Source organism: Bombina bombina, chromosome 12, assembly GCF_027579735.1.
Source record: "Bombina bombina isolate aBomBom1 chromosome 12, aBomBom1.pri, whole genome shotgun sequence".
Taxonomy (NCBI): Eukaryota; Metazoa; Chordata; class Amphibia; order Anura; family Bombinatoridae; genus Bombina; species Bombina bombina.
Genome location: NC_069510.1, coordinates 28769917 through 28796308, shown reverse-complemented (window position 1 = coordinate 28796308; position 26392 = coordinate 28769917). Strand labels below are relative to the sequence as shown.

The 26392-nt window shown below is 40.1% G+C and overlaps 1 protein-coding gene across 1 annotated transcript in view; it reads right to left on the bottom strand.

Annotated features, from left to right (window-relative positions):
• Nucleotides 1-26392, bottom strand: part of SNAPC4 (small nuclear RNA activating complex polypeptide 4) — a 221792-nt gene that overhangs the window by 170363 nt on the left and 25037 nt on the right. Inside the window, exons 4-9 of the mRNA XM_053695908.1 lie at nucleotides 25891-26079; nucleotides 22998-23123; nucleotides 11259-11337; nucleotides 9871-9952; nucleotides 9607-9711; nucleotides 1577-1649 (exon numbers count right to left, since the gene is read on the bottom strand). Coding sequence (XP_053551883.1) covers nucleotides 1577-1649; nucleotides 9607-9711; nucleotides 9871-9952; nucleotides 11259-11337; nucleotides 22998-23123; nucleotides 25891-26079 — 654 coding nt within the window. The remainder of the gene's footprint in view (nucleotides 1-1576; nucleotides 1650-9606; nucleotides 9712-9870; nucleotides 9953-11258; nucleotides 11338-22997; nucleotides 23124-25890; nucleotides 26080-26392) is intronic.

Here is a 26392-nt window from a genome sequence, read left to right as displayed (position 1 = left end):
TGCTGATTGGGTCAGCGGCAGTTTCCGCTCGGGACCTGCCAAGTAGTACGTCTATATATTTAACCATTTGAGGCGATGTACAAGATTGATAGTCTTGGTGTAACGAGTTAGAGAATGTAATGTTTTATTATAATGGCCTCTCATTAAGCTAACTTAAATACACATTGTAATGCAACAATTGCATGCTCTCATTTTTTTTATTTAAAGGGACATAATACTCATATGCTAAATCACTTGAAACTGATGCAGTATAACTGTAAAAAGCTGACAGGAAAATATCACCTGAGCATCTCTATGTAAAAAAGGAAGATATTTTACCTCACAATCTCCTCAGCTCAGCAGAGTAAATTCTGTGTAAAATGTTATACTCAGCTGCTCCCAGCTGCAGGTAAAAACATTTAAAAAAATGAAGAAATGAACAGCAGCCAATCAGCATCAGCAGTGCTGAGGTCATGAACTCTTACTGTGATCTCATGAGATTTGACTTATCTCTCATGAGATTTCATAGTAAGATTTCCTTTACCTGATTGGTGAAATAATATGAGAGTTCACGATGCTCATCCCCTAAGATGTCCCAGGACAGACACACTAATATGCTGCTTAGAAAACATTTACAATGGGAGGTGGCTACTGAGGAACTTTTGAGGTAAAATATCTTTCTTTTTTACATAGAGATGTTCAGGTGATATTTTCTAGTCAGCTTTTTACAGCTATGCTGCATCACTTTCAAGTGTTTAAACATTTGGGTATTATGGCCCTTTAAATAATGTAATTTGTGCTTTACTCACACTAGCTTGTTATGTGTAATGGATTGGGTTAACACATAATTAATGCCCCACTCTGGAGTTTCAAGCATTGCAGCGACCAAGCAGGACACCACAGTTGAGGTGCAGCAGTTGCATGTGCTAGCCAATCACAGGCAGTTTCCTGCTAGGCTGAGCATTATTACAGAAAATTAATATATTAATGGGATATGAAACCCAAATTTTTTCTTTCATGATTCAGGTAGAGCAGGCAATTTTAAGCAAGTTTATAATTTTCTCCTATTATCAATTTCTCTTTGTTCTTTTGGTATGCTTTGTTGAATGAGCAGCAATGCACTACTGGTTGCTGACTGAACACGTGTGAGCCAATGACAATTGGTATATATATATATATATATATATATATATATATATATATATATATGCAGCCACCAATCAGCAGCTAGAACCTAGGTTCTTTGCTGTTTCTGAGCTTTCCTATATAAACCTTTCAGCAAATGATAACAAGAGAAGGAAGCAAATTAAATAATAATTGGAAAGTTGTTTAAAATTGTATGCTCTGTCTAAATCATAAAATACATTTTTTGTGGTTTATGTCCCTTTAAAGGTAGAATCAGATTAAAGTTAAGTGATATTTATTCTGGAATATATTATTATAAAGAATCTAGCCCTTTTAATGACAGCAGTCTTCTCTGGCAGCCAAATCTGGTTAAGAGTGTTTTTTTTATGACATGGAAGTTTTGATGTTATTGAATATGATGATTTTTTGCGTTTGACCTGTACTTAATAAAAATGGATATATTAACACTTACGTTGATTTTGGATATTTTGTCCCAGTCGTGATCGGTTAATCTTTCCCCCAACAAAGATTCCTCTGGAAGATGGCTGAATCACAAGAATGCACACAAAACATAAATACTGTATGTAATATTACTTTTTTATCTTGTTTTGTTTTATCTGCTCTGAAAGTGTTAGTATATATATATATATATATATATATATATATATATATAATCCACAAGAGAGCGCACTCCCACCTCTAAATTCAGCTACCAGGGTGCAAGCAAAAAAACATAATTTATGCTTACCTGATAAATTCCTTTCTTCTGTTGTGTGATCAGTCCACGGGTCATCATTACTTCTGGGATATTATCTGCTCCCCTACAGGAAGTGCAAGAGGATTCACCCAGCAGAGTTGCTATATAGCTCCTCCCCTCTACGTCACCTCCAGTCATTCGACCAAAGACCAACGAGAAAGGAGAAGCCAAGGGTGTAGTGGTGACTGGATTATAATTTAAAAAATATTTACCTGCCTTAAAAAACAGGGCGGGCCGTGGACTGATCACACAACAGAAGAAAGGAATTTATCAGGTAAGCATAAATTATGTTTTCTTCTGTTATGTGTGATCAGTCCACGGGTCATCATTACTTCTGGGATACCAATACCAAAGCAAAAGTACACGGATGACGGGAGGGATAGGCAGGCTCATTATACAGAAGGAACCACTGCCTGAAGAACCTTTCTCCCAAAAATAGCCTCCGAAGAAGCAAAAGTGTCAAATTTGTAAAATTTGGAAAAAGTATGAAGCGAAGACCAAGTTGCAGCCTTGCAAATCTGTTCAACAGAGGCCTCATTCTTAAAGGCCCAAGTGGAAGCCACAGCTCTAGTAGAATGAGCTGTAATTCTTTCAGGAGGCTGCTGTCCAGCAGTCTCATAGGCTAAACGAATTATGCTACGAAGCCAGAAGGAGAGAGAGGTAGCCGAAGCCTTATGACCTCTCCTCTGACCAGAGTACACGACAAACAGGGAAGACGTTTGTCGAAAATCCTTAGTTGCCTGCAAGTAGAACTTGAGGGCACGAACTACATCCAGATTGTGTAGAAGACGTTCCTTCTTTGAAGAAGGATTTGGACACAAGGATGGAACAACAATCTCTTGATTGATATTCCTGTTAGTGACTACCTTAGGTAAGAACCCAGGTTTAGTACGCAGAACTACCTTGTCTGAGTGAAAGATCAGATAAGGAGAATCACAATGTAAGGCTGATAATTCAGAGACTCTCCGAGCCGAGGAAATAGCCATTAAAAATAGAACTTTCCAAGATAACAATTTTATATCAATGGAATGAAGGGGTTCGAACGGAACACCCTGTAAAACGTTAAGAACTAAGTTTAAACTCCATGGCGGAGCAACAGTTTTAAACACAGGCTTGATCCTAGCTAAAGCCTGACAAAATGCCTGGACGTCTGGATTTTCTGACAGACGCTTGTGTAACAAGATGGACAGAGCTGAGATCTGTCCCTTTAATGAGCTAGCCGATAAACCCTTTTCTAAACCTTCTTGTAGAAAGGACAATATCCTAGGAATCCTAACCTTACTCCAGGAGTAATCTTTGGATTCACACCAGTATAGGTATTTACGCCATATTTTATGGTAAATCTTTCTGGTAACAGGCTTCCTAGCCTGTATCAGGGTATCAATAACCGACTCAGAAAAACCACGTTTTGATAAAATCAAGCGTTCAATTTCCAAGCAGTCAGCTTCAGAGAAGTTAGATTTTGATGTTTGAATGGACCCTGTATCAGAAGGTCCTGTCTTAGAGGTAGAGACCAAGGCGGACAGGATGACATGTCCACTAGATCTGCATACCAAGTCCTGCGTGGCCATGCAGGTGCTATTAGAATCACTGATGCTCTCTCCTGTTTGATTTTGGCAATCAATCGAGGAAGCAGCGGGAAGGGTGGAAACACATAAGCCATCCTGAAGTTCCAAGGTGCTGTCAAAGCATCTATCAGAACCGCTCCCGGATCCCTGGATCTGGATCCGTAGCGAGGAAGTTTGGCGTTCTGGCGAGACGCCATGAGATCTATATCTGGTTTGCCCCAACGTCGAAGTATTTGGGCAAAGACCTCCGGATGAAGTTCCCACTCCCCCGGATGAAAAGTCTGGCGACTCAAGAAATCCGCCTCCCAGTTCTCTACTCCCGGGATGTGGATTGCTGACAGGTGGCAAGAGTGAGACTCTGCCCAGCGAAATATCTTTGATACTTCCATCATTGCTAGGGAGCTTCTTGTCCCTCCCTGATGGTTGATGTAAGCTACAGTCGTGATGTTGTCCGACTGAAACCTGATGAACCCCCGAGTTTTTAACTGGGGCCAAGCTAGAAGGGCATTGAGAACTGCTCTCAATTCCAGAATGTTTATTGGCAGGAGACTTTCCTCCTGACTCCATTGTCCCTGAGCCTTCAGAGAATTCCAGACAGCGCCCCAACCTAGTAGGCTGGCGTCTGTTGTTACAATTGTCCAGTCCGGCCTGCTGAATGGCATCCCCCTGGACAGATGTGGCCGAGAAAGCCACCATAGAAGAGAGTTTCTGGTCTCTTGATCCAGATTCAGAGTGGGGGACAAATCTGAGTAATCCCCATTCCACTGACTCAGCATGCACAATTGCAGCGGTCTGAGATGTAGGCGTGCAAAGGGTACTATGTCCATTGCTGCTACCATTAAGCCGATCACCTCCATGCATTGAGCTACTGACGGGAGTTGAATGGAATGAAGGACACGGCATGCATTTAGAAGCTTTGTTAATCTGTCTTCTGTCAGATAAATCTTCATTTCTACAGAATCTATAAGAGTCCCCAAGAATGGAACTCTTGTGAGAGGAAAGAGAGAACTCTTCTTTTCGTTCACTTTCCATCCATGCGACCTTAGAAATGCCAGAACTAACTCTGTATGAGACTTGGCAGTTTGAAAGCTTGAAGCTTGTATCAGAATGTCGTCTAGGTACGGAGCTACCGAAATTCCTCGCGGTCTTAGTACCGCCAGAAGGGCACCCAGAACCTTTGTGAAGATTCTTGGAGCCGTAGCCAATCCGAATGGAAGGGCTACAAACTGGTAATGCCTGTTTAAGAAGGCAAACCTTAGATACCGGTAATGATCTTTGTGAATCGGTATGTGAAGGTAAGCATCCTTTAAATCCACTGTGGTCATGTACTGACCCTCTTGGATCATGGGTAAGATTGTCCGAATAGTTTCCATTTTGAACGATGGAACTCTTAGGAATTTGTTTAGGATCTTTAAATCCAAGATTGGCCTGAAAGTTCCCTCTTTTTTGGGAACCACAAACAGGTTTGAGTAAAACCCTTGTCCTTGTTCCGACCGCGGAACCGGATGGATCACTCCCATTAATAATAGATCTTGTACACAGCGTAGAAACGCGTCTTTCTTTATTTGGTTTGTTGACAACCTTGACAGATGAAATCTCCCTCTTGGGGGAGAGAATTTGAAGTCTAGAAGGTATCCCTGAGATATGATCTCTAGCGCCCAGGGATCCTGGACATCTCTTGCCCAAGCCTGGGCGAAGAGAGAGAGTCTGCCCCCCACTAGATCCGGTCCCGGATCGGGGGCCCTCGGTTCATGCTGTCTTAGGGGCAGCAGCAGGTTTCCTGGCCTGCTTGCCCTTATTCCAGGACTGGTTAGGTTTCCAGCCTTGTCTGTAACGAGCAACAGCTCCTTCCTGTTTTGGTGCAGTGGAAGTTGATGCTGTTCCTGTTTTGAAATTCCGAAAGGGACGAAAATTAGACTGTCTAGCCTTAGCTTTGGCTTTGTCTTGAGGTAGAGCGTGGCCCTTACCTCCTGTAATGTCAGCAATAATTTCTTTCAAACCGGGCCCAAATAAAGTTTGCCCCTTGAAAGGTATATTAAGTAATTTGGACTTAGAAGTTACATCAGCCGACCAGGATTTTAGCCACAGCGCCCTACGTGCCTGAATGGCGAATCCTGAATTCTTAGCCGTAAGTTTGGTTAAATGTACTACGGCCTCCGAAATGAATGAATTAGCTAGTTTAAGGACTCTAAGCCTGTCCGTAATGTCGTCCAGCGTAGCTGAACTAAGGTTCTCTTCCAGAGACTCAATCCAAAATGCTGCCGCAGCCGTAATCGGTGCGATGCATGCAAGGGGTTGCAATATAAAACCTTGTTGAACAAACATTTTCTTAAGGTAACCCTCTAATTTTTTATCCATAGGATCTGAAAAAGCACAGCTATCCTCCACCGGGATAGTGGTACGCTTAGCTAAAGTAGAAACTGCTCCCTCCACCTTAGGGACCGTTTGCCATAAGTCCCGTGTGGTGGCGTCTATTGGAAACATCTTTCTAAATATTGGAGGGGGTGAGAACGGCACACCGGGTCTATCCCACTCCTTAGTAACAATTTCAGTTAATCTCTTAGGTATAGGAAAAACGTCAGTACTCGCCGGTACCGCAAAGTATTTATCCAACCTACACATTTTCTCTGGTATTGCAACAGTGTTACAATCGTTAAGAGCTGCTAAGACCTCCCCTAGTAATACACGGAGGTTTTCCAATTTAAATTTAAAATTTGAAATATCTGAATCCAATCTGTTTGGATCAGAACCGTCACCCACAGAATGAAGCTCTCCGTCCTCATGCTCTGCAAGCTGTGACGCAGTATCAGACATGGCCCTAGAATTATCAGCGCACTCTGTTCTCACCCCAGAGTGATCACGCTTGCCTCTTAGTTCTGGTAATTTAGCCAAAACTTCAGTCATAACAGTAGCCATATCTTGTAATGTTATCTGTAATGGCTGCCCAGATGTACTAGGCGCCATAATATTACGCACCTCCCGGGCGGGAGATGCAGGTACTGACACGTGAGGCGAGTTAGTCGGCATAACTCTCCCCTCGCTGTTTGGTGAAATTTGTTCAATTTGTACAGATTGGCTTTTATTTAAAGTAGCATCAATACAGTTAGTACATAAATTTCTATTGGGCTCCACCTTGGCATTGGAACAAATGACACAGGTATCTTCCTCTGAATCAGACATGTTTAACACACTAGCAATAAACATGCAACTCGGTTACAATTTTATTTAACAAAAACGTACTGTGCCTCAAGAAGCACTAAACGATTAAATGACAGTTGAAATAATGAACTGAAAAACAGTTATAGCATCACTCTTTACAAACAACACAACTTTTTAGCAAAGGTTTGTTCCCATTAGTAAAATAACACTAATTAAATTTTAAACATAAAAATTACAGAGCAACGTTTTAAATCACAGTCACTATATAAGTCTCACAGCTCTGCTGAGAGAATCTACCTCCCTTCAAAGAAGTTTGAAGACCCCTGAGTTCTGTTAGAGATGAACCGGATCATGCAGAAAATACAAGAGTAACTGACTGGAAATTTTTGATGCGTAGCAAAGAGCGCCAAAAACGGCCCCTCCCTCTCACACACAGCAGTGAGAGAGAAACGAAACTGTCATAATTAAAACAAGCAAACTGCCAAGTGGAAAAATAATGCCCAAATATTTATTCACTCAGTACCTCATTAATGCAAACGATTCTACATTCCAGCAAAAACGTTTAACATGAAAAATACCTAATAAAAGGTTTAATGTACTTTACAGAGTAATTCCGGTGAAATACCATCCCCAGAATACTAAAGTGTAGAGCATACATACATGTTCATTATAACGGTATGGCAGGATTTTTTCATCAATTCCATTCAGAAAATAAAAACTGCTACATACCTCAATGCAGATTCAACTGCCCGCTGTCCCCTGATCTGAAGTTTTTACCTCCCTCAGATGGCCGAGAAACAGCAATATGATCTTAACTACTCCGGTTAAAATCATAAGAAAAACTCTGGTAGATTCTTCTTCAAACTCTGCCAGAGAGGTAATAACACGCTCCGGTGCTATTGTAAAATAACAAACTTTTGATTGAAGTTCTAAAAACTAAGTATAATCACCATAGTCCTCTCACACCTCCTATCTAGTCTTTGGGTGCAAGAGAATGACTGGAGGTGACGTAGAGGGGAGGAGCTATATAGCAACTCTGCTGGGTGAATCCTCTTGCACTTCCTGTAGGGGAGCAGATAATATCCCAGAAGTAATGATGACCCGTGGACTGATCACACATAACAGAAGAAATAGTACAATTCCCAAGAAAGCAAGCACTCGCTGGATTTATACACAAGGTGCTTTAATGGCACACAGGAAAAACAGTGACGTTTCGGGGATCAATCACCCCTTCATCAGACTAAGTCTGATCAGTCTGATGAAGGGGTGATTAATCCCTGAAACGTCACTGTTTTTCCTGTGTGATATTAGAGCACTTTTTGTATCCAGCGAGTGCTTGCATTCTTGGGGACTATATATATATATATATAAATAAATATACAATTAAAGCATGCATCACTATCATGACTATAATTATCTTTTTTCCAGCAGATTTATATTTACTATACATGTAAATGGAATCAAAATTAAACTTTCATGATTCATGTAAGATGCTCTTAAACTTGCTATTATCAAATGTAGTTTTTTCTCTTGCTATACTTGTTAGTAAACAAACGTAGGTACGCTCAGGAGCAGCAATGCACTTGTGAGAGATAGGTGGAAATTGTTGGCTGTACATATATGTTTCTTGTAATTGGCTCACCAAATTAATTTAGCTAGCTCCCAGTAGTGAATTGTAACCCTAGAGCTGACTTTAACTATGTCTTTAATCCCTGTGCCAGGGTTAAATACATAGGGGTTTATTAAAATTCTTAAGAGAAGTTTATCTAATGAGTTTTCTACAAAAAGCATTAAAGTCTATGAGGATTTTTGTGATTAAATAATTTGATACAGTCTTCTAAAAGATTGTAAATCGACCCTATAGTTATATACAAGCAATAGTGCAATAATAAAATGCACTAATATATGAGTGTTTGTTTTTGTTATGTCCCTTTAAGTTCTAAGCAAAGACAAGTTTTGAATGTCAAAAGGGTTTGACAAATTGATATGAGCCTTAGCAGCCTGATACACACTTTTTTTTTAAGAAGGAAAGTAAATTATAACCATGTATCTGTAAAGTAATCCAAAAATAATAATTAAAAAAATATATATAAGAGCAGTAGTTTTGAGGCTCAGAGAATTTGTCACGCCCAGACTTAAAGGGACACTGCACTATAAAACCATTTTTCCCCTTATTGGTGACTTGTTATACCTACTGCAGACTATTAAAAGTTATGAGAAATTGTTCCTTAAGGTTTATTTCTGTATTTGAGATAGCAGGTTAATTTACATTAATCCATCACCTAGGCCATGCACATAACAATGGGCTGAGTCTGCAAGTATTTATGTTTGTTATTGAAATTATAATTATGGCTGGGGGGGGGGTGAATACACAAAAGCAGCTATTTGACATACAAAATCTCTCTCTCCCTCATACACCCACTGGGAGATTAATTACTTATATTGTCTACTGTTTACATAGCTTTTCTACAGATAAAAGGTTTGTTGTTAAAAGAATATTAAACCACCTTTTTTTTCTTTTGTGCTTCAGACCAAGCTTACCATTTTTGCAATACTTCTATTATCAAATTAGCTTCATTCTCATGGTATTCTTTGCTGAAGAACATACCTAGGTAGTTATGCACATATCAGGAGCACTGCATGGGAGGAACCACTTCTGCCATCTAGTGCTCTCGCAAATGTATAACATTCTTGAGAAACTGCTGTAGACACGTGCAAGCTCCTAAGTCTACTTACCTGCCTTTCAAGAAAGGATACCAAGAGAACTAAGTAAATTGGCAAACATCCTTTTGTAAGACAATAACAAAAACAATGTATAGGTGATACCTTTCATAGCTAACTAATAAATTGGAAACTTTTGTATAATTGTATGCTCGATCTGAATCATAGCAGGAAAACAAAGTGGTTTCAAGTCCCTTTAAGAACTGTACACTATCGGAATCACAAAAGTTCAATTTTGACTTATGCGTAATTGTCCCTTTAACCATTTTAGAATGAAATGCACAAAAACAATCTCACTTGATGTCTTCTATTTCAGTCTCCGTTTCTTGAATCTGTTTTGTCAATATCTTCTTGGCCATTTCATCTTTGGAATCTACTAGTTTCTGGTTCAGATATTCCACCCTATTGAGAAGCATTTGATGTCAGATTACAAACACGACTCTAGCTAGACACAATTTAACCTTGGTCTAAATTCTTTAAAAAAAAGATAACTTATTTAAGATGTATAGAATCATCGCTGTAACATGTCGCAACAGAATAGTAAGTCGTCCAAACACTCACTTGAACAGTTTGGGTTGGAGTTTTCGCTGTAAGTAGTCGCTGATCACTGCGGTTTTCAGCTCCTCGTTATCTCTGCTTCTCCCTATAAAGAGACAAGGGATAGCTAACAAAATCTGCACCTTTAGGAAGAATTGTGGGTGGTATGGGTAGACTTTATTTACAGTTAACACCTGTTATTAAAGGGACATTAAACACTTTGAGATAGTAATATAAAATTATATATAAAAAAAACTCTGCAATATATGTTCATTGTTTATTTTGTTGCCTTTTCCTGTAATTCCATTCTGAAATTGTGAGCTGTTAGGAATGGAAGTGCAGAACACTGTTATATAACACACAGTCATTGGCTGCATACTCTAGTGACCAAATCTAACTGTCCCTAATTGGCCACAGCAGAGAAGGTAACCTAAGTTACAACATGACAGCTCCCATTGTTTTATAGACACTAAAACTTTACACTTATTTTGTCAATATTAAAAAACTAATGAAACTTTAAAAAATACATCTATATATTATTCTCGGACTAATCTTTTCTTTGAATGCATCATTCAATCTAGCATTTAGCATCCATTAAACAGCAAATTAGTCAACAGAGCTCCAGTAGCAAAACTACTTAACAGAGCGCACTGGTGCATGCATTTTCGCGTCCTTCCATAGGTAACTCAGTAAAGGCAATAATAATATACATAGTTGCACTTATATATATGTATACATCGCTCTATAAATACATATGTACACAAATTTAGACACACACATATATATATACACATATACATCTTTAGACATGTATATGTATTTTTCTCTCATAAATCCCTTTGCATTACTTTTTTGTTTTCTAACACGAGACCTCATATCTTGCCCAAATTCTAGCTACAATTTGCCTGAATTGAAGTAGCCAAGCTGGGCTTGTTACAGTAGGAGGCAAGGCTAGCCGAGATCATTATATTAGAAAACCTTGAATTTTTGTGCCGTACTTTATATTATCGCATCTGCTGAATCTAATTAGGGACATAAATGTAGCAGGGTTAGCCTTGTAATGTCTATAGTGTACACTCTGATGATAATTAGACAACCCACACTATTCAAATTAAAACGGCTATATCAAATTCTAGCAGGCTTAATAGCTTGCAGGGCTTGTTATGGAACTAAAAATGTGGGGGTGCATTTCTAACAAGGGGCATCGTTTTCTACTGTTTTTCAAATTTATGGCTGTTGATATCTTAAAACTTTACTGGTTCTAGGCCCAAACAAAATTGGGGTTGCTACATTGGCAAACGGGGTGGCTTCACCTTCCAGCAACGCAGCAGAACCACAGCTGGAAAATAACAAGAATCTTCCCAGATTTTAATTCTATTAATTGATCTAATGTCTCACAAGTAATTACTTACACTTTCTATTGGCCAGTTCTTCAAACGCCTTTATTCCTTGGGCAGCTTTTTCTCTGGTATCCTGGTTGGCTGGAGGTCCCTGAGATAAAAATGATTGCACCAATAAGTCAGTTAAAGAAAAGAGCATCCCGATTAATGTGAGGTCACTGTATAAAAGGGCAGTAAAGTGAAAATTAAAAAAAGTCTTATGACACAGATAGAGTGGATTTTACAATTTACTTCTATTATCAAATTGTGCGCAGCTTTTTTATATGCACACATTCTGAGGCGCCAGCTCCGATTGAGTATGTGCAAGACTTCACAGTTTATATATGAATCGGATATATTCGCTGATGGCTGTCACATGATACAGGGGCAGGGAAATTAAAAGAAATTTTGAAATTTCTTAGAAAAAAAATCTACTGCTCATTTGAAATTCAGAGTAAGTGTTATGCATTGTATTTTATTATGCAATTCTACTGTATTATAAGTTCCTTAAGCCTCGTTCAAGATTTGATTTACATAGCAAAATACAACTTATAAGTATACGTTGTAGACTTGTGCTTTGAACATTGTGGAAGTACAAAGTAAGATACACAAAAACATACAATGTGAAACCATATTTTGTATAAACACAATCCAAATTGTAATGCTATTAGCCAAGTACAAAAAGCATAAACTTACTAAAACTAGTCAAAATTACATTTTCATGATTCAAATAGCACATGCAATTTTTAATAACTTTCCAATTTACCTTTAGCATCAAATTTACTTTGTTCTCTTGGTATTCTTTGTTGAAAGCTAGACCTAGGTAGGCGTGTATACTATTTTCTAAGCCCGCCTCTTATTTCAGTGTATTTTGACAGGTTTTTTTTTACAGATAGACAGCGCTAGTTCATGTGTGCCATATAAATAACATTGTGCTAATGCCCGTGGAGTTACTTATGAGAGGGTACCGATTGACTAAAATGCATGTCTATTAAAATAATTGAAATGGGGGGTCTGCAGAGGCGTAGATACAAGGTAATCACAGAGGTAAAAAGTGTATTAATATAACAGTGTTGGTTATGCAAAACTGGGGAATGGGTAATAAAGGGATTATCTATTTTTTTAAACAATACAAATTCTGGAGTAGACTGTCCCTTTAATCCTTGCAAATCGGCTAAACTCATAGGGTTAGGTTACGAGTGGATCTTCTAGACACAGGCTTATGAACCCGATTCATGGTCTCAATGACCAATTCCTAATCCACGCTTGTACAAAATAAAGCTATAATAATAATAATAACTTCTGGGAAAATATTTTCGGGTTAAAAGAAGGGTCCTTGACATAGAAGGTCCTTCCTCCGCGGAGACTCCCAGGTGGAAGATGTGACATGTCTCCCGGGACTGCATACCAATCCTGCGGACCACGCCGGTGAAATGAGGACCACCGATGCCCTGTCCTGCTTAGTTTGAGCCAAGGCTCCAGGAGAAAAATCAAATGTAGGAATTAAATATGCCATATTGAAATTCCAAGTTAACTCCAATGCGTCTATTAGAACCGGCTGAGGGATCTTTGACCTCATCTCATCTTTGACCTTGATCTCAGCCGCTTGACATTTTGACGAGAAGTCATGAAGTTCAATTGCAACTGACCCCATCGAGAATCAGGCTGGAAAGCACTCCCAGCCATAATTCCCACTCCCCTGGATAAAAAGTCTGCCTACTTATGAAGACTGCCTCTCAGAAGTCCGTTCTGGTCAGTGGGTCATCAACAGACAGAAATTGTGGGTCTCAGCCCACTGAACTATCTTAACTACTTCTGTCATAGCCAAGAAAACTCCAAGTCCCCCCCCCAGATGAAGTAAGATCTAACCTAAACCTGATAAACCCCGCTGAAGCTAACTGAGGCCAGGCTAGATTGAAGATTACTCTCATTTTTAAAATGATTATGGGAAGAACAAACTCCACCCGAGTCCATGTAAGACAAACCTTAGAAATTTAAGTCCTTGTTGATGGGAACATGCATTTAGTATGCATCCTTCAATTCCCCCGTGGTCTTAATTGACCCTTTTGGAAAGATAGTTTCCCTCTTGAAATACGGCACTCTGAGAACCCTGTGTGGATTCTAAAATAGGTCTGAAGATTCCCTCCTTCTTGGGAACCCTGAACAGATAGGAATAGCATCCCCGACCTCATTCCTGCATTGGACCAGGAACTGTCACTCCCAGGTCGGAGAGGAACTGTACACAGTGTAAGAGCGCCTCTCTCTTTGTCTGGTATGCCAATAATCTTGAAGCAGGGACCTGCCCCTGGGAGGAAAGTCTTGAACTGTAATTTGTTTGCCTGGGACACCCCCCCCCCCCCCAGGAATCATGATCACAAAACCAAACCTGATTGAAAAAGGAGAACCTGCCCCCTTACGGATCGGGTGCATGCCCCTCATGCTGTCTTTGATTCAACAGCAGGCTTCTTGGATTGATTTGTTGATTTTCTTAAAAACGGAGCTTAAAATAAGCGTTACATCTTGTTCCAAAACAGATCCGGAACGCAGGTTTTAGTAGCGCTGGCCATACCCACACATATGCAAAAACAATAAGGACTGTGCTGAAACTATATAGACATTCCCAACATTGTTTATTTTCTTATGTCTCTACCTTCCGAGATCGGAATTAAGAGTGCGCAGCCTAAACAGTCTCAAACATAGCTCCGCACCCCATGGGCGTGATAACACTCAATCTCCCGGCCACTATTAGTATTGTGCTTATAGAGAGAGGATTGCGCAGCCCAAAACTAGCTCCGCCCATCGTGGACGTTACAACAAACAATCTCCCGGTCGCCATGATTATGTATAAAGAGAAGTCACCGGGAGCTAATGAACCTTTTTTAACAACATTTGCCCCCAGGTTTTTGTGAACCTGGGGGCAAATAGTGCTACCACATGTTAGATAACATGTTAGCCCATATATGTGACCCAAACAATAATTCTAGTGAGTACTTTTAACCCCCAGAGTAAAAGCCACCTTCTAGTCTCCTCAGCCCCAGTGCCTGCTTTCAATGTGCTGTCACAGGATCCCCTCCCTTTATATATATATATATATATAGGAGTTATGTCCCAATAAAGTGCCCCACTTTCTGAGATCTCCCAGACCCAGAATAAAAAGTCAGCACTTACCTCTTACATATGCCCGACAGCAGGGCAGCTCACCAGGTTTGAGAGGTCCTCTCCCTCACATAGCCCTGTGGAAAAAGGATAAAGCCTGAGTAATCTTGCTTAGGCTATCAGGATTAGGGCAGCATAAATGTATGGGAGGCGCAGTGAGAATTATATCCCACAAGTTCCCATTGCTCTAAAGCCACCACTGCTCACTGAAGAGACTGATATGGACTACAGCTACACCCTAGAACAAAGCAGCACAATCTTGTACTACTATAAAAATAATAAACTCTTGATTGAAGAATCTTTTCCAATACCTCACTTTACCACTTCCTATCACTAACGTAGGCAAAGAGAATGACTGGGGTGGGAGGGAAGGGAGGAGCTATTTAACAGCTTTGCTGTGGTGTTCTTTGCCGCCTCCTGCTGACTGGGAGGTGAATATCCAATTAGTAATTAAGATGATCCATGGACTCATCGTGTCATTAAAAAGAAACATGATTTTTCATGTTTTCATCTACTTGACTGCAAAGGGCTCCAATGTACTTTATATGTCTATATATGTATACATAAGTATTTATGTGTTTAATGTGTATTATATGTCTGTAAATACATATATACACATATAAATACATATGTACTCACAGTAGAATTATTAGATAGTGTTATTATGAGTGTAACTGTACTTTAAAATGTTTTTGTAATGTATTTAGTGCAACAGTTAACCAGGTCTGAGATCACTCAATCCCAAGCACATTAAATGTAACTGTGCTCAAGCAAATGCATTTACTTTCAACTCGTAATACAGCGCTACTTCCAATGCATGCAAAGAGCTGCAATAAACCCCTTTTTGCTCACCCATAACAGCTAGAGCGCCACTCGTAATCTAGCCCATAGTTAAAGTTAGCTCCAGAGCAGCAATGCACTACTGGGAGACAGCTGAACACAAGAAGCATATGTGTGTAGCCACTAATTAGCAGCTAGCTTCCAATAGTGCATTGCTGTTCCTAAGCTTACCTAGTTATGTTTTTCAACAAAGGATATTGAAAGAACAAAATAGATTTTACATTAGAAGTAAAATTGAAACTCTATCCGAATCATTAAAGTTTAATTTTGACACTCACGTTATTTAAAAGTACAAAATTCAAAATATATAGGACCAGATTACGAGCGAGCGATAAGAGGTTTATCGCAGGTATTTGCGCCGATCATAAATATATATATGTGTGTGTGTTTATACATATGTATTTATATGTGTACATATGTATTTACAGAGATAACATAATTTATGTAAGAACTTACCTGATAAATTCATTTCTTTCATATTAACAAGAGTCCATGAGCTAGTGACGTATGGGATATACATTCCTACCAGGAGGGGCAAAGTTTCCCAAACCTTAAAATGCCTATAAATACACCCCTCACCACACCCACAAATCAGTTTAACGAATAGCCAAGAAGTGGGGTGATAAGAAAAAAAGTGCGAAGCATATAAAATAAGGAATTGGAATAATTGTGCTTTATACAAAAAAATCATAACCACCACAAAAAAGGGTGGGCCTCATGGACTCTTGTTAATATGAAAGAAATGAATTTATCAGGTAAGTTCTTACATAAATTATGTTTTCTTTCATGTAATTAACAAGAGTCCATGAGCTAGTGACGTATGGGATAATGACTACCCAAGATGTGGATCTTTCCACACAAGAGTCACTAGAGAGGGAGGGATAAAATAAAGACAGCCAATTCCTGCTGAAAATAATCCACACCCAAAATAAAGTTTAACGAAAAACATAAGCAGAAGATTCAAACTGAAATCGCTGCCTGAAGAACTTTTCTACCAAAAACTGCTTCAGAAGAAGAAAATACATCAAAATGGTAGAATTTAGTAAAAGTATGCAAAGAGGACCAAGTTGCTGCTTTGCAGATCTGGTCAACCGAAGCTTCATTCCTAAACGCCCAGGAAGTAGATACTGACCTAGTAGAATGAGCTGTAATTCTCTGAGGCGGAATTTTACCCGACTCAACATAGGCAAGATGAATTAAAGATTTCAACCAAGATGCCAAAGAAATGGCAGAAGCTTTCTGGCCTTTCCTAGAACCGGAAAAGATAACAAATAGACTAGAAGTCTTACGGAAAGATTTCGTAGCTTCAACATAATATTTCAAAGCTCTAACAACATCCAAAGAATGCAACGATTTCTCCTTAGAATTCTTAGGATTAGGACATAATGAAGGAACCACAATTTCTCTACTAATGTTGTTGGAATTCACAACCTTAGGTAAAAATTCAAAAGAAGTTCGCAACACCGCCTTATCCTGATGAAAAATCAGAAAAGGAGACTCACAAGAAAGAGCAGATAATTCAGAAACTCTTCTAGCAGAAGAGATGGCCAAAAGGAACAAAACTTTCCAAGAAAGTAATTTAATGTCCAATGAATGCATAGGTTCAAACGGAGGAGCTTGAAGAGCTCCCAGAACCAAATTCAAACTCCAAGGAGGAGAAATTGACTTAATGACAGGTTTTATACGAACCAAAGCTTGTACAAAACAATGAATATCAGGAAGAATAGCAATCTTTCTGTGAAAAAGAACAGAAAGAGCGGAGATTTGTCCTTTCAAAGAACTTGCGGACAAACCCTTATCTAAACCATCCTGAAGAAACTGTAAAATTCTCGGTATTCTAAAAGAATGCCAAGAAAAATGATGAGAAAGACACCAAGAAATATAAGTCTTCCAGACTCTATAATATATCTCTCGAGATACAGATTTACGAGCCTGTAACATAGTATTAATCACGGAGTTAGAGAAACCTCTTTGACCAAGAATCAAGCGTTCAATCTCCATACCTTTAAATTTAAGGATTTCAGATCCGGATGGAAAAAAGGACCTTGCGACAGAAGGTCTGGTCTTAACGGAAGAGTCCATGGTTGGCAAGATGCCATCCGGACAAGATCCGCATACCAAAACCTGTGAGGCCATGCCGGAGCTATTAGCAGAACAAACGAGCATTCCCTCAGAATCTTGGAGATTACTCTTGGAAGAAGAACTAGAGGCGGAAAGATATAGGCAGGATGATACTTCCAAGGAAGTGATAATGCATCCACTGCCTCCGCCTGAGGATCCCGGGATCTGGACAGATACCTGGGAAGTTTCTTGTTTAGATGAGAGGCCATCAGATCTATCTCTGGGAGCCCCCCACATTTGAACAATCTGAAGAAATACCTCTGGGTGAAGAGACCATTCGCCCGGATGCAACGTTTGGCGACTGAGATAATCCGCTTCCCAATTGTCTACACCTGGGATATGAACCGCAGAGATTAGACAGGAGCTGGATTCCGCCCAAACCAAAATTCGAGATACTTCTTTCATAGCCAGAGGACTGTGAGTCCCTCCTTGATGATTGATGTATGCCACAGTTGTGACATTGTCTGTCTGAAAACAAATGAACGATTCTCTCTTCAGAAGAGGCCAAAACTGAAGAGCTCTGAAAATTGCACAGAGTTCCAAAATATTGATCGGTAATCTCACCTCCTGAGATTCCCAAACTCCTTGTGCCGTCAGAGATCCCCACACAGCTCCCCAACCTGTGAGACTTGCATCTGTTGAAATTACAGTCCAGGTCGGAAGAACAAAAGAAGCCCCCTGAATTAAACGATGGTGATCTGTCCACCACGTTAGAGAGTGTCGAACAATCGGTTTTAAAGATATTAATTGATATATCTTCGTGTAATCCCTGCACCATTGGTTCAGCATACAGAGCTGAAGAGGTCGCATGTGAAAACGAGCAAAGGGGATCGCGTCCGATGCAGCAGTCATAAGACCTAGAATTTCCATGCATAAGGCTACCGAAGGGAATGATTGAGACTGAAGGTTTCGACAAGCTGTAATCAATTTTAGACGTCTCTTGTCTGTTAAAGACAGAGTCATGGACACTGAATCTATCTGGAAACCCAGAAAGGTCACCCTTGTTTGAGGAATCAAAGAACTTTTTGGTAAATTGATCCTCCAACCATGATCTTGAAGAAACAACACAAGTCGATTCGTATGAGACTCTGCTAAATGTAAAGACTGAGCAAGTACCAAGATATCGTCCAAATAAGGAAATACCACAATACCCTGTTCTCTGATTACAGACAGAAGGGCACCGAGAATCTTTGTGAAAATTCTTGGAGCTGTAGCAAGGCCAAACGGTAGAGCCACAAATTGGTAATGCTTGTCTAGAAAAGAGAATCTCAGGAACTGATAATGATCTGGATGAATCGGAATATGCAGATATGCATCCTGTAAATCTATTGTGGACATATAATTCCCTTGCTGAACAAAAGGCAATATAGTCCTTACAGTTACCATCTTGAACGTTGGTATCCTTACATAACGATTCAATAATTTTAGATCCAGAACTGGTCTGAAGGAATTCTCCTTCTTTGGTACAATGAAGAGATTTGAATAAAACCCCATCCCCTGTTCCGGAACTGGAACTGGCATAATTACTCCAGCCAACTCTAGATCTGAAACACAATTCAGAAATGCTTGAGCTTTCACTGGATTTACTGGGACACGGGAAAGAAAAAATCTCTTTGCAGGAGGTCTCATCTTGAAACCAATTCTGTACCCTTCTGAAACAATGTTCTGAATCCAAAGATTGTGAACAGAATTGATCCAAATTTCTTTGAAAAAACGTAACCTGCCCCCTACCAGCTGAACTGGAATGAGGGCCGTACCTTCATGTGAACTTAGAAGCAGGCTTTGCCTTTCTAGCAGGCTTGGATTTATTCCAGACTGGAGATGGTTTCCAAACTGAAACTGCTCCTGAGGACGAAGGATCAGGCTTTTGTTCTTTGTTGAAACGAAAGGAACGAAAACGATTGTTAGCCCTGTTTTTACCTTTAGATTTTTTATCCTGTGGTAAAAAAGTTCCTTTCCCACCAGTAACAGTTGAAATAATAGAATCCAACTGAGAACCAAATAATTCGTTTCCCTGGAAAGAAATGGAAAGTAGAGTTGATTTAGAAGCCATATCAGCATTCCAAGTCTTAAGCCATAAAGCTCTTCTGGCTAAGATAGCCAGAGACATAAACCTAACATCAACTCTAAAAAATGGCATCACAGATAAAATTATTAGCATGCTGGAGAAGAATAATAATATCATGAGAATCACGATTTGTTACTTGTTGCGCTAGAGTTTCCAACCAAAAAGTTGAAGCTGCAGCAACATCAGCCAATGATATAGCAGGTCTAAGAAGATTACCTGAACACAGATAAGCTTTTCTTAGAAAAGATTCAATTTTTCTATCTAAAGGATCCTTAAACGAGGTACCATCTGACGTAGGAATGGTAGTACGTTTAGCAAGGGTAGAAATAGCCCCATCAACTTTAGGGATTTTGTCCCAAAATTCTAACCTGTCAGGCGGAACAGGATATAATTGCTTAAAACGTTTAGAAGGAGTAAATGAATTACCCAATTTATCCCATTCTTTGGAAATTACTGCAGAAATAGCATTAGGAACAGGAAAAACTTCTGGAATAACCGCAGGAGCTTTAAAAACCTTATCCAAACGTATAGAATTAGTATCAAGAGGACTAGAATCCTCTATTTCTAAAGCAATTAGTACTTCTTTAAGTAAAGAGCGAATAAATTCCATCTTAAATAAATATGAAGATTTATCAGCATCAATCTCTGAGATAGAATCCTCTGAACCAGAAGAGTCCAAAGAATCAGAATGATGGTGTTCATTTAAAAATTCATCTGTAGAGAGAGAAGATTTAAAAGACTTTTTACGTTTACTAGAAGGAGAAATAACAGACAAAGCCTTCTTTATGGATTCAGAAACAAAATCTCTTATGTTATCAGGAACATTCTGCACCTTAGATGTTGAGGGAACTGCAACAGGCAATGGTACATTACTAAAGGAAATATTATCTGCTTTAACAAGTTTGTCATGACAATTATTACAAACAACAGCTGGAGGAATAGCTACCAAAAGTTTACAGCAGATACACTTAGCTTTGGTAGATCCAGCAGGCAGTGATTTTCCTGTAGTATCTTCTGGCTCAGATGCAACGTGAGACATCTTGCAATATGTAAGAGAAAAAACAACATATAAAGCAAAATAGATCAAATTCCTTATAAGACAGTTTCAGGAATGGGAAAGAATGCCAAATATCAAGCTTCTAGCAACCAGAAGCAAATGAAAAATGAGACTGAAATAATGTGGAGACAAAAGCGACGCCCATATTTTTTAGCGCCAAATAAGACGCCCACATTATTTGGCGCCTAAATGCTTTTGGCGCCAAAAATGACGCCACATCCGGAACGCCGACATTTTTGGCGCAAAATAACGTCAAAAAATGACGCAACTTCCGGCGACACGTATGACGCCGGAAACGGAAAAGAATTTTTGCGCCAAAAAAGTCCGCGCCAAGAATGACGCAATAAAATGAAGCATTTTCAGCCCCCGCGAGCCTAACAGCCCACAGGAATAAAGTCAAATTTTTGAGGTAAGAAAAATATGATAATTCAATGCATAATCCCAAATATGAAACTGACTGTCTGAAAATAAGGAAAGTTGAACATTCTGAGTCAAGGCAAATAAATGTTTGAATACATATATTTAGAACTTTATAAATAAAGTGCCCAACCATAGCTTAGAGTGTCACAGAAAATAAGACTTACTTACCCCAGGACACTCATCTACATGTTTGTAGAAAGCCAAACCAGTACTGAAACGAGAATCAGTAGAGGTAATGGTATATATAAGAGTATATCGTCGATCTGAAAAGGGAGGTAAGAGATGAATCTCTACGACCGATAACAGAGAACCTATGAAATAGACCCCGTAGAAGGAGATCACTGCATTCAAATAGGCAATACTCTCCTCACATCCCTCTGACATTCACTGCACGCTGAGAGGAAAACCGGGCTCCAACTTGCTGCGGAGCGCATATCAACGTAGAATCTAGCACAAACTTACTTCACCACCTCCCTTGGAGGCAAAGTTTGTAAAAACTGATTTGTGGGTGTGGTGAGGGGTGTATTTATAGGCATTTTAAGGTTTGGGAAACTTTGCCCCTCCTGGTAGGAATGTATATCCCATACGTCACTAGCTCATGGACTCTTGTTAATTACATGAAAGAAATATACACATATAAACACATATTTACACATAAATAAAGTGCATTGGAGGCCTTTGCAGTTAAGTAGAGGAAAACATGTAAATACATATTTATGCAATATTCATTTTTAATAAACTGTTATTCTGTGAATTTACTGTAAATATTTCACATTCCAATGTTCTGCACATTGCATAATATGTTCTAAGTATTTCTAAATATATATTTATATATATATCTGTACATATACCTATATATAATATCACAGTCTATGATTAAGGTTCCATAGGAGCAGAAAAGCGTCAGGCACCCACCCCAGCCCTCCTTACGGCCCACATTCATAGCCATTTTTTATTCCTTTTTGTTATACTATGAGAAGCTTTTAATTAACAGCTTTGAGCTTTTTTGTCTGGACTTTTCTTTGATTATATATAATATCATATATATATATATATATATATATATATATATATAAAGTAAAACTTGGCTTTTATTGTAGAATTTTCAAAGATTAAAACAATCCCATGATGTTTCGGTGCCAACCAGCACCTTTATCAAATGGTTCAAACAGTTCCTTCAGGCAGATGACAGAGCCTGACAAACGTTTTTCCCTGTGGATGTCAGGCTCTGTCATCTGCCTGAAGGAACTGTTTGAACCATTTGATAAAGGTGCTGGTTGGCACCGAAACGTCATGGGATCGTTTTAATCTTTGAAATGTCTACAATAAAAGCTAAGTTTTACTTTTAACCCAGAGAGTGCTATCTTATTAGTGACTGTTTTGTTTTTCTTTGATACAGCACTCTGGTGGCTGTTCACTCAAATGTTTGAGGATTGGAGTGCAGGTCTTTATTTACCAAGTTTTATATCTATATATAGTACCAAAATACCATCAGATATATGAAGAAATATTTATTTATGAATAAATAAAACAAAGGTTATTGCGCATGTAGGGTGTTTCCACTTTTTTTGCTCCAATGACTTCTATGGGGGAATATGTGAATGTGCACACAATATTCTAACCATCTTTTTGCACTCATCTGGTTAGCGCAAGAGCATAAACAGTTTACTTTCAAGTTTCAATATGAGCACAACCCGACGAGTGCAAAAAGCTTACTGCTAGAGCAGTTAACGCTCGAACTGGAGTATTAAATAGCACTCAACTCGTAATCTGGTCCATAGTGTTTAAATACAAAGTACACAAACAGATTTATTGTGAGAACTAGGTTATAATGAGTGTATCTCTTAACACCTAGAAACACCCATGTTATAAGTTCACCATATAGGTAAGATTATCTATTAATCAGAACTCCAAGATCCCTAGCAGGATTCTAGAAAAAAAAAGTTACTATATTTAAAAGGGATATTAAATACATTTCGTGCACCTCCCTCTGATTATGGGTGCTGCCATTTTGAAACCTAAGTTACACTGCAGGTATCTGAAGAAGAGTTGCTGCACACGTGCAAACAAACATTCTCAAACATGCGCCAAAAAAACAAACTATACTCACCACTCCTGTGACTTTATCCTTAAAGTATGGCTTGATGAAATGCCCAATAGAAAGGTTCAGGGGGTACAGTTTTTGCTTTCCAGTTCTGTGTCCTTTTCTGCCAGAAAGTTCCCACATCATCTCTTCCTATCATGAGAAAGACAATAGATTTCTACGCTCTATAAGAGTGAGATTTCTAATCATTCCTGAAACCTTTAAGAATGCGTTACACATGAGATTCCAAAACAAACAAAAACATTTTGCTGTCGTCAGTGTGGATTTGTTCTGGCAGCAAACGGGTTACTTGCTATATTTTACTTATGATACTTATTGCCTGTTATGTACATAAAATATGTCAAGACAGTCTTCATTGCATTAAATGATGTTTAGCAGTAAACCATAATTTGTTTAGTTTATCCTGTTTAGTTTATTTATTTGTATTTGTCACCATGTATCATTGTAGTCACCATATATCCTACTCATGTACCCAGCACTATGGTATAGAAATTGTTGCTGCTTTACAAATAATCAGTGATAATAATATTAATAAAACCATTAGGACACAAGACCCTGTAGCCACTCTTAACAGACCCCTGACCTTGCTGCCCTTTTCACTGCCAGTTGTCCTCATCAGACCTAGATTAGACTCCTGACCCACAGCCCTATTCACTGCCAGTTGTCCTCATCAGACCCCTGACCATGCAGCCCTATTCACTGCCAGTTGTCCTCATCAGGCCTCAGATCAGACCCCTGACCATGCAGCCCTATTCACTACCAGTTGTCCTCATCAGGCTTCAGATCAGACCCCTGACCATGCAGCCCTATTCACTGCCAGTTGTCCTCATCAGACCCCTGAACATGCAGCCCTATTCACTGCCAGTTGTCCTCATCAGACCCCTGAACATGCAGCCCTATTCACTGCCAGTTGTCCTCATCAGACCCCTGACCATGCAGCCCTATTCACTGCCAGTTGTCCTCATCAGACCTCAGATCAGACCCCTGACCATGCAGCCCTATTCACTGCCAGTTGCCCTCATCAGACCTCAGATCAGACCCCTGACCATGCAGCCCTATTCACTGCCAGTTGTCCTCATCAGACCCCTGACCATGCAGCCCTATTCACTGCCAGTTGTCCTCATCAGGCCTCAGATCAGACCCCTGACCATGCAGCCCTATTCACTGCCAGTTGTCCTCATCAGACCTAGATTAGACTCCTGACCCACAGCCCTTTTCACTACCAGTTGTCCTCATCAGGCTTCAGATCAGACCCCTGATCATGCAGCCCTATTCACTACCAGTTGTCCTCATCAGGCTTCAGATCAAACCCCTGACCATGCAGCCCTATTCACTACCAGTTGTCCTCATCAGGCTTCAGATCAGACCCCTGACCATGCAGCCCTATTCACTGCCAGTTGTCCTCATCAGACCCCTGAACATGCAGCCCTATTCACTGCCAGTTGTCCTCATCAGACCCCTGACCATGCAGCCCTATTCACTGCCAGTTGTCCTCATCAGACCTCAGATCAGACCCCTGACCATGCAGCCCTATTCGCTACCAGTTGTCCTCATCAGACCTCAGATCAGACCCCTGACCATGCAGCACTATTCACTGCCAGTTGTCCTCATCAGACCTCAGATCAGACCCCTGACCATGCAGCCCTATTCACTGCCAGTTGTCCTCATCAGACCCCTGACCATGCAGCCCTATTCACTGCCAGTTGTCCTTATCAGACCTCAGATCAGACCCCTGACCATGCAACCCTATTCACTATCAGTTGTCCTCATCAGTCCTCAGATCAGACCCCTGACCATGCAGCCCTATTCACTGCCAGTTGTCCTCATCAGACCCCTGACCATGCAGCCCTATTCACTGCCAGTTGTCCTCATCAGACCTCAGATCAGACCCCTGACCATGCAGCCCTATTCACTATCAGTTGTCCTCATCAGACCTCAGATCAGACTCCTGACCATGCAGCCCTATTCACTATCAGTTGTCCTCATCAGACCTCAGATCAGACCCCTGACCATGCAGCCCTATTCACTATCAGTTGTCCTCATCAGACCTCAGATCAGACCCCTGACCATGCAGCCCTATTCACTACCAGTTGTCCTCATCAGGCTTCAGATCAGACCCCTGACCATGCAGCCCTATTCACTGCCAGTTGTCCTCATCAGACCCCTGAACATGCAGCCCTATTCACTGCCAGTTGTCCTCATCAGACCCCTGACCATGCAGCCCTATTCACTGCCAGTTGTCCTCATCAGACCTCAGATCAGACCCCTGACCATGCAGCCCTATTCGCTACCAGTTGTCCTCATCAGACCTCAGATCAGACCCCTGACCATGCAGCCCTATTCACTGCCAGTTGTCCTCATCAGACCTCAGATCAGACCCCTGACCATGCAGCCCTATTCACTGCCAGTTGTCCTCATCAGACCTCAGATCAGACTCCTGACCCGCAGCCCTTTTCACTGCCAGTTCACCAGTGCACAGGTGAAATAATCAGCTTATGGGTGAGAGCAAGTTAGTAACCATGGTGTTACTGCTCAGCTGATTATTTTACCTGTGCATTGGTTTAGCTATAATGAAAACCTGGCCTGTTGGGGGTACTTGAGGACCGCGCTTGAGAAACACTGCCTTAGAAGACTATTATGGCAAATACGATGATTGCGATACTTTGCTGGTATAAACAGTAAATTAATATGTATAAAACAGTTGCACAAACAGCAAAAACGTTGCACATGTAACCAACACTATGGCGCCCATTTATCAAGGTCCGGATGGAGCTTGAGGGCCCGTGTTTCTGGCGAGCCACAGCAGTTATGAAGCAGCGGTCTAAAGACCGCTGTTACATAAACTGTCTGCCTGCTCTGCTTCTACATTTGCACAAACGTTGTATTGCTATTGGATTACCAGAATATTTGCACCTCCATATGTTGTTTTTTGCCTTACTTGTTGTTCTTTATTTTGTGCAATTAACAGCTCCACCTCCTGAATTTTCTCTTCGATTATGGCTTGATACACCAGATTCATCTGAAGACAGATTTCCAGTTTGTCACAGGATGTGTTTTCGCTGGCAGTATCGTCCCAGTCAGCAGCTTTCTAAAATCAATGGAGGAAAAGAAGTGTTACTGCAACAGTTATGGACAAGAGAAAGTGACATTAATTAAAGGGACAGTGAACTGTAAAATTGTTTCCCCTTAATGATTTGTCATTTTAATTTTTACTTGTCATGTCCCTTTGACACCTTAACCGCTAAGCCATTTCACACCCATGTGCTGAGCTGTTTTGGGATTTTTTAGATGCTGCTAGTGTAGGTATTTTTTCAGTCAGAAACCCACACATTATATATCCCTTTTTCAGCAGACCCAGTAGATTCAAACTATAACATTATTATATGTGTATATTTTCACGT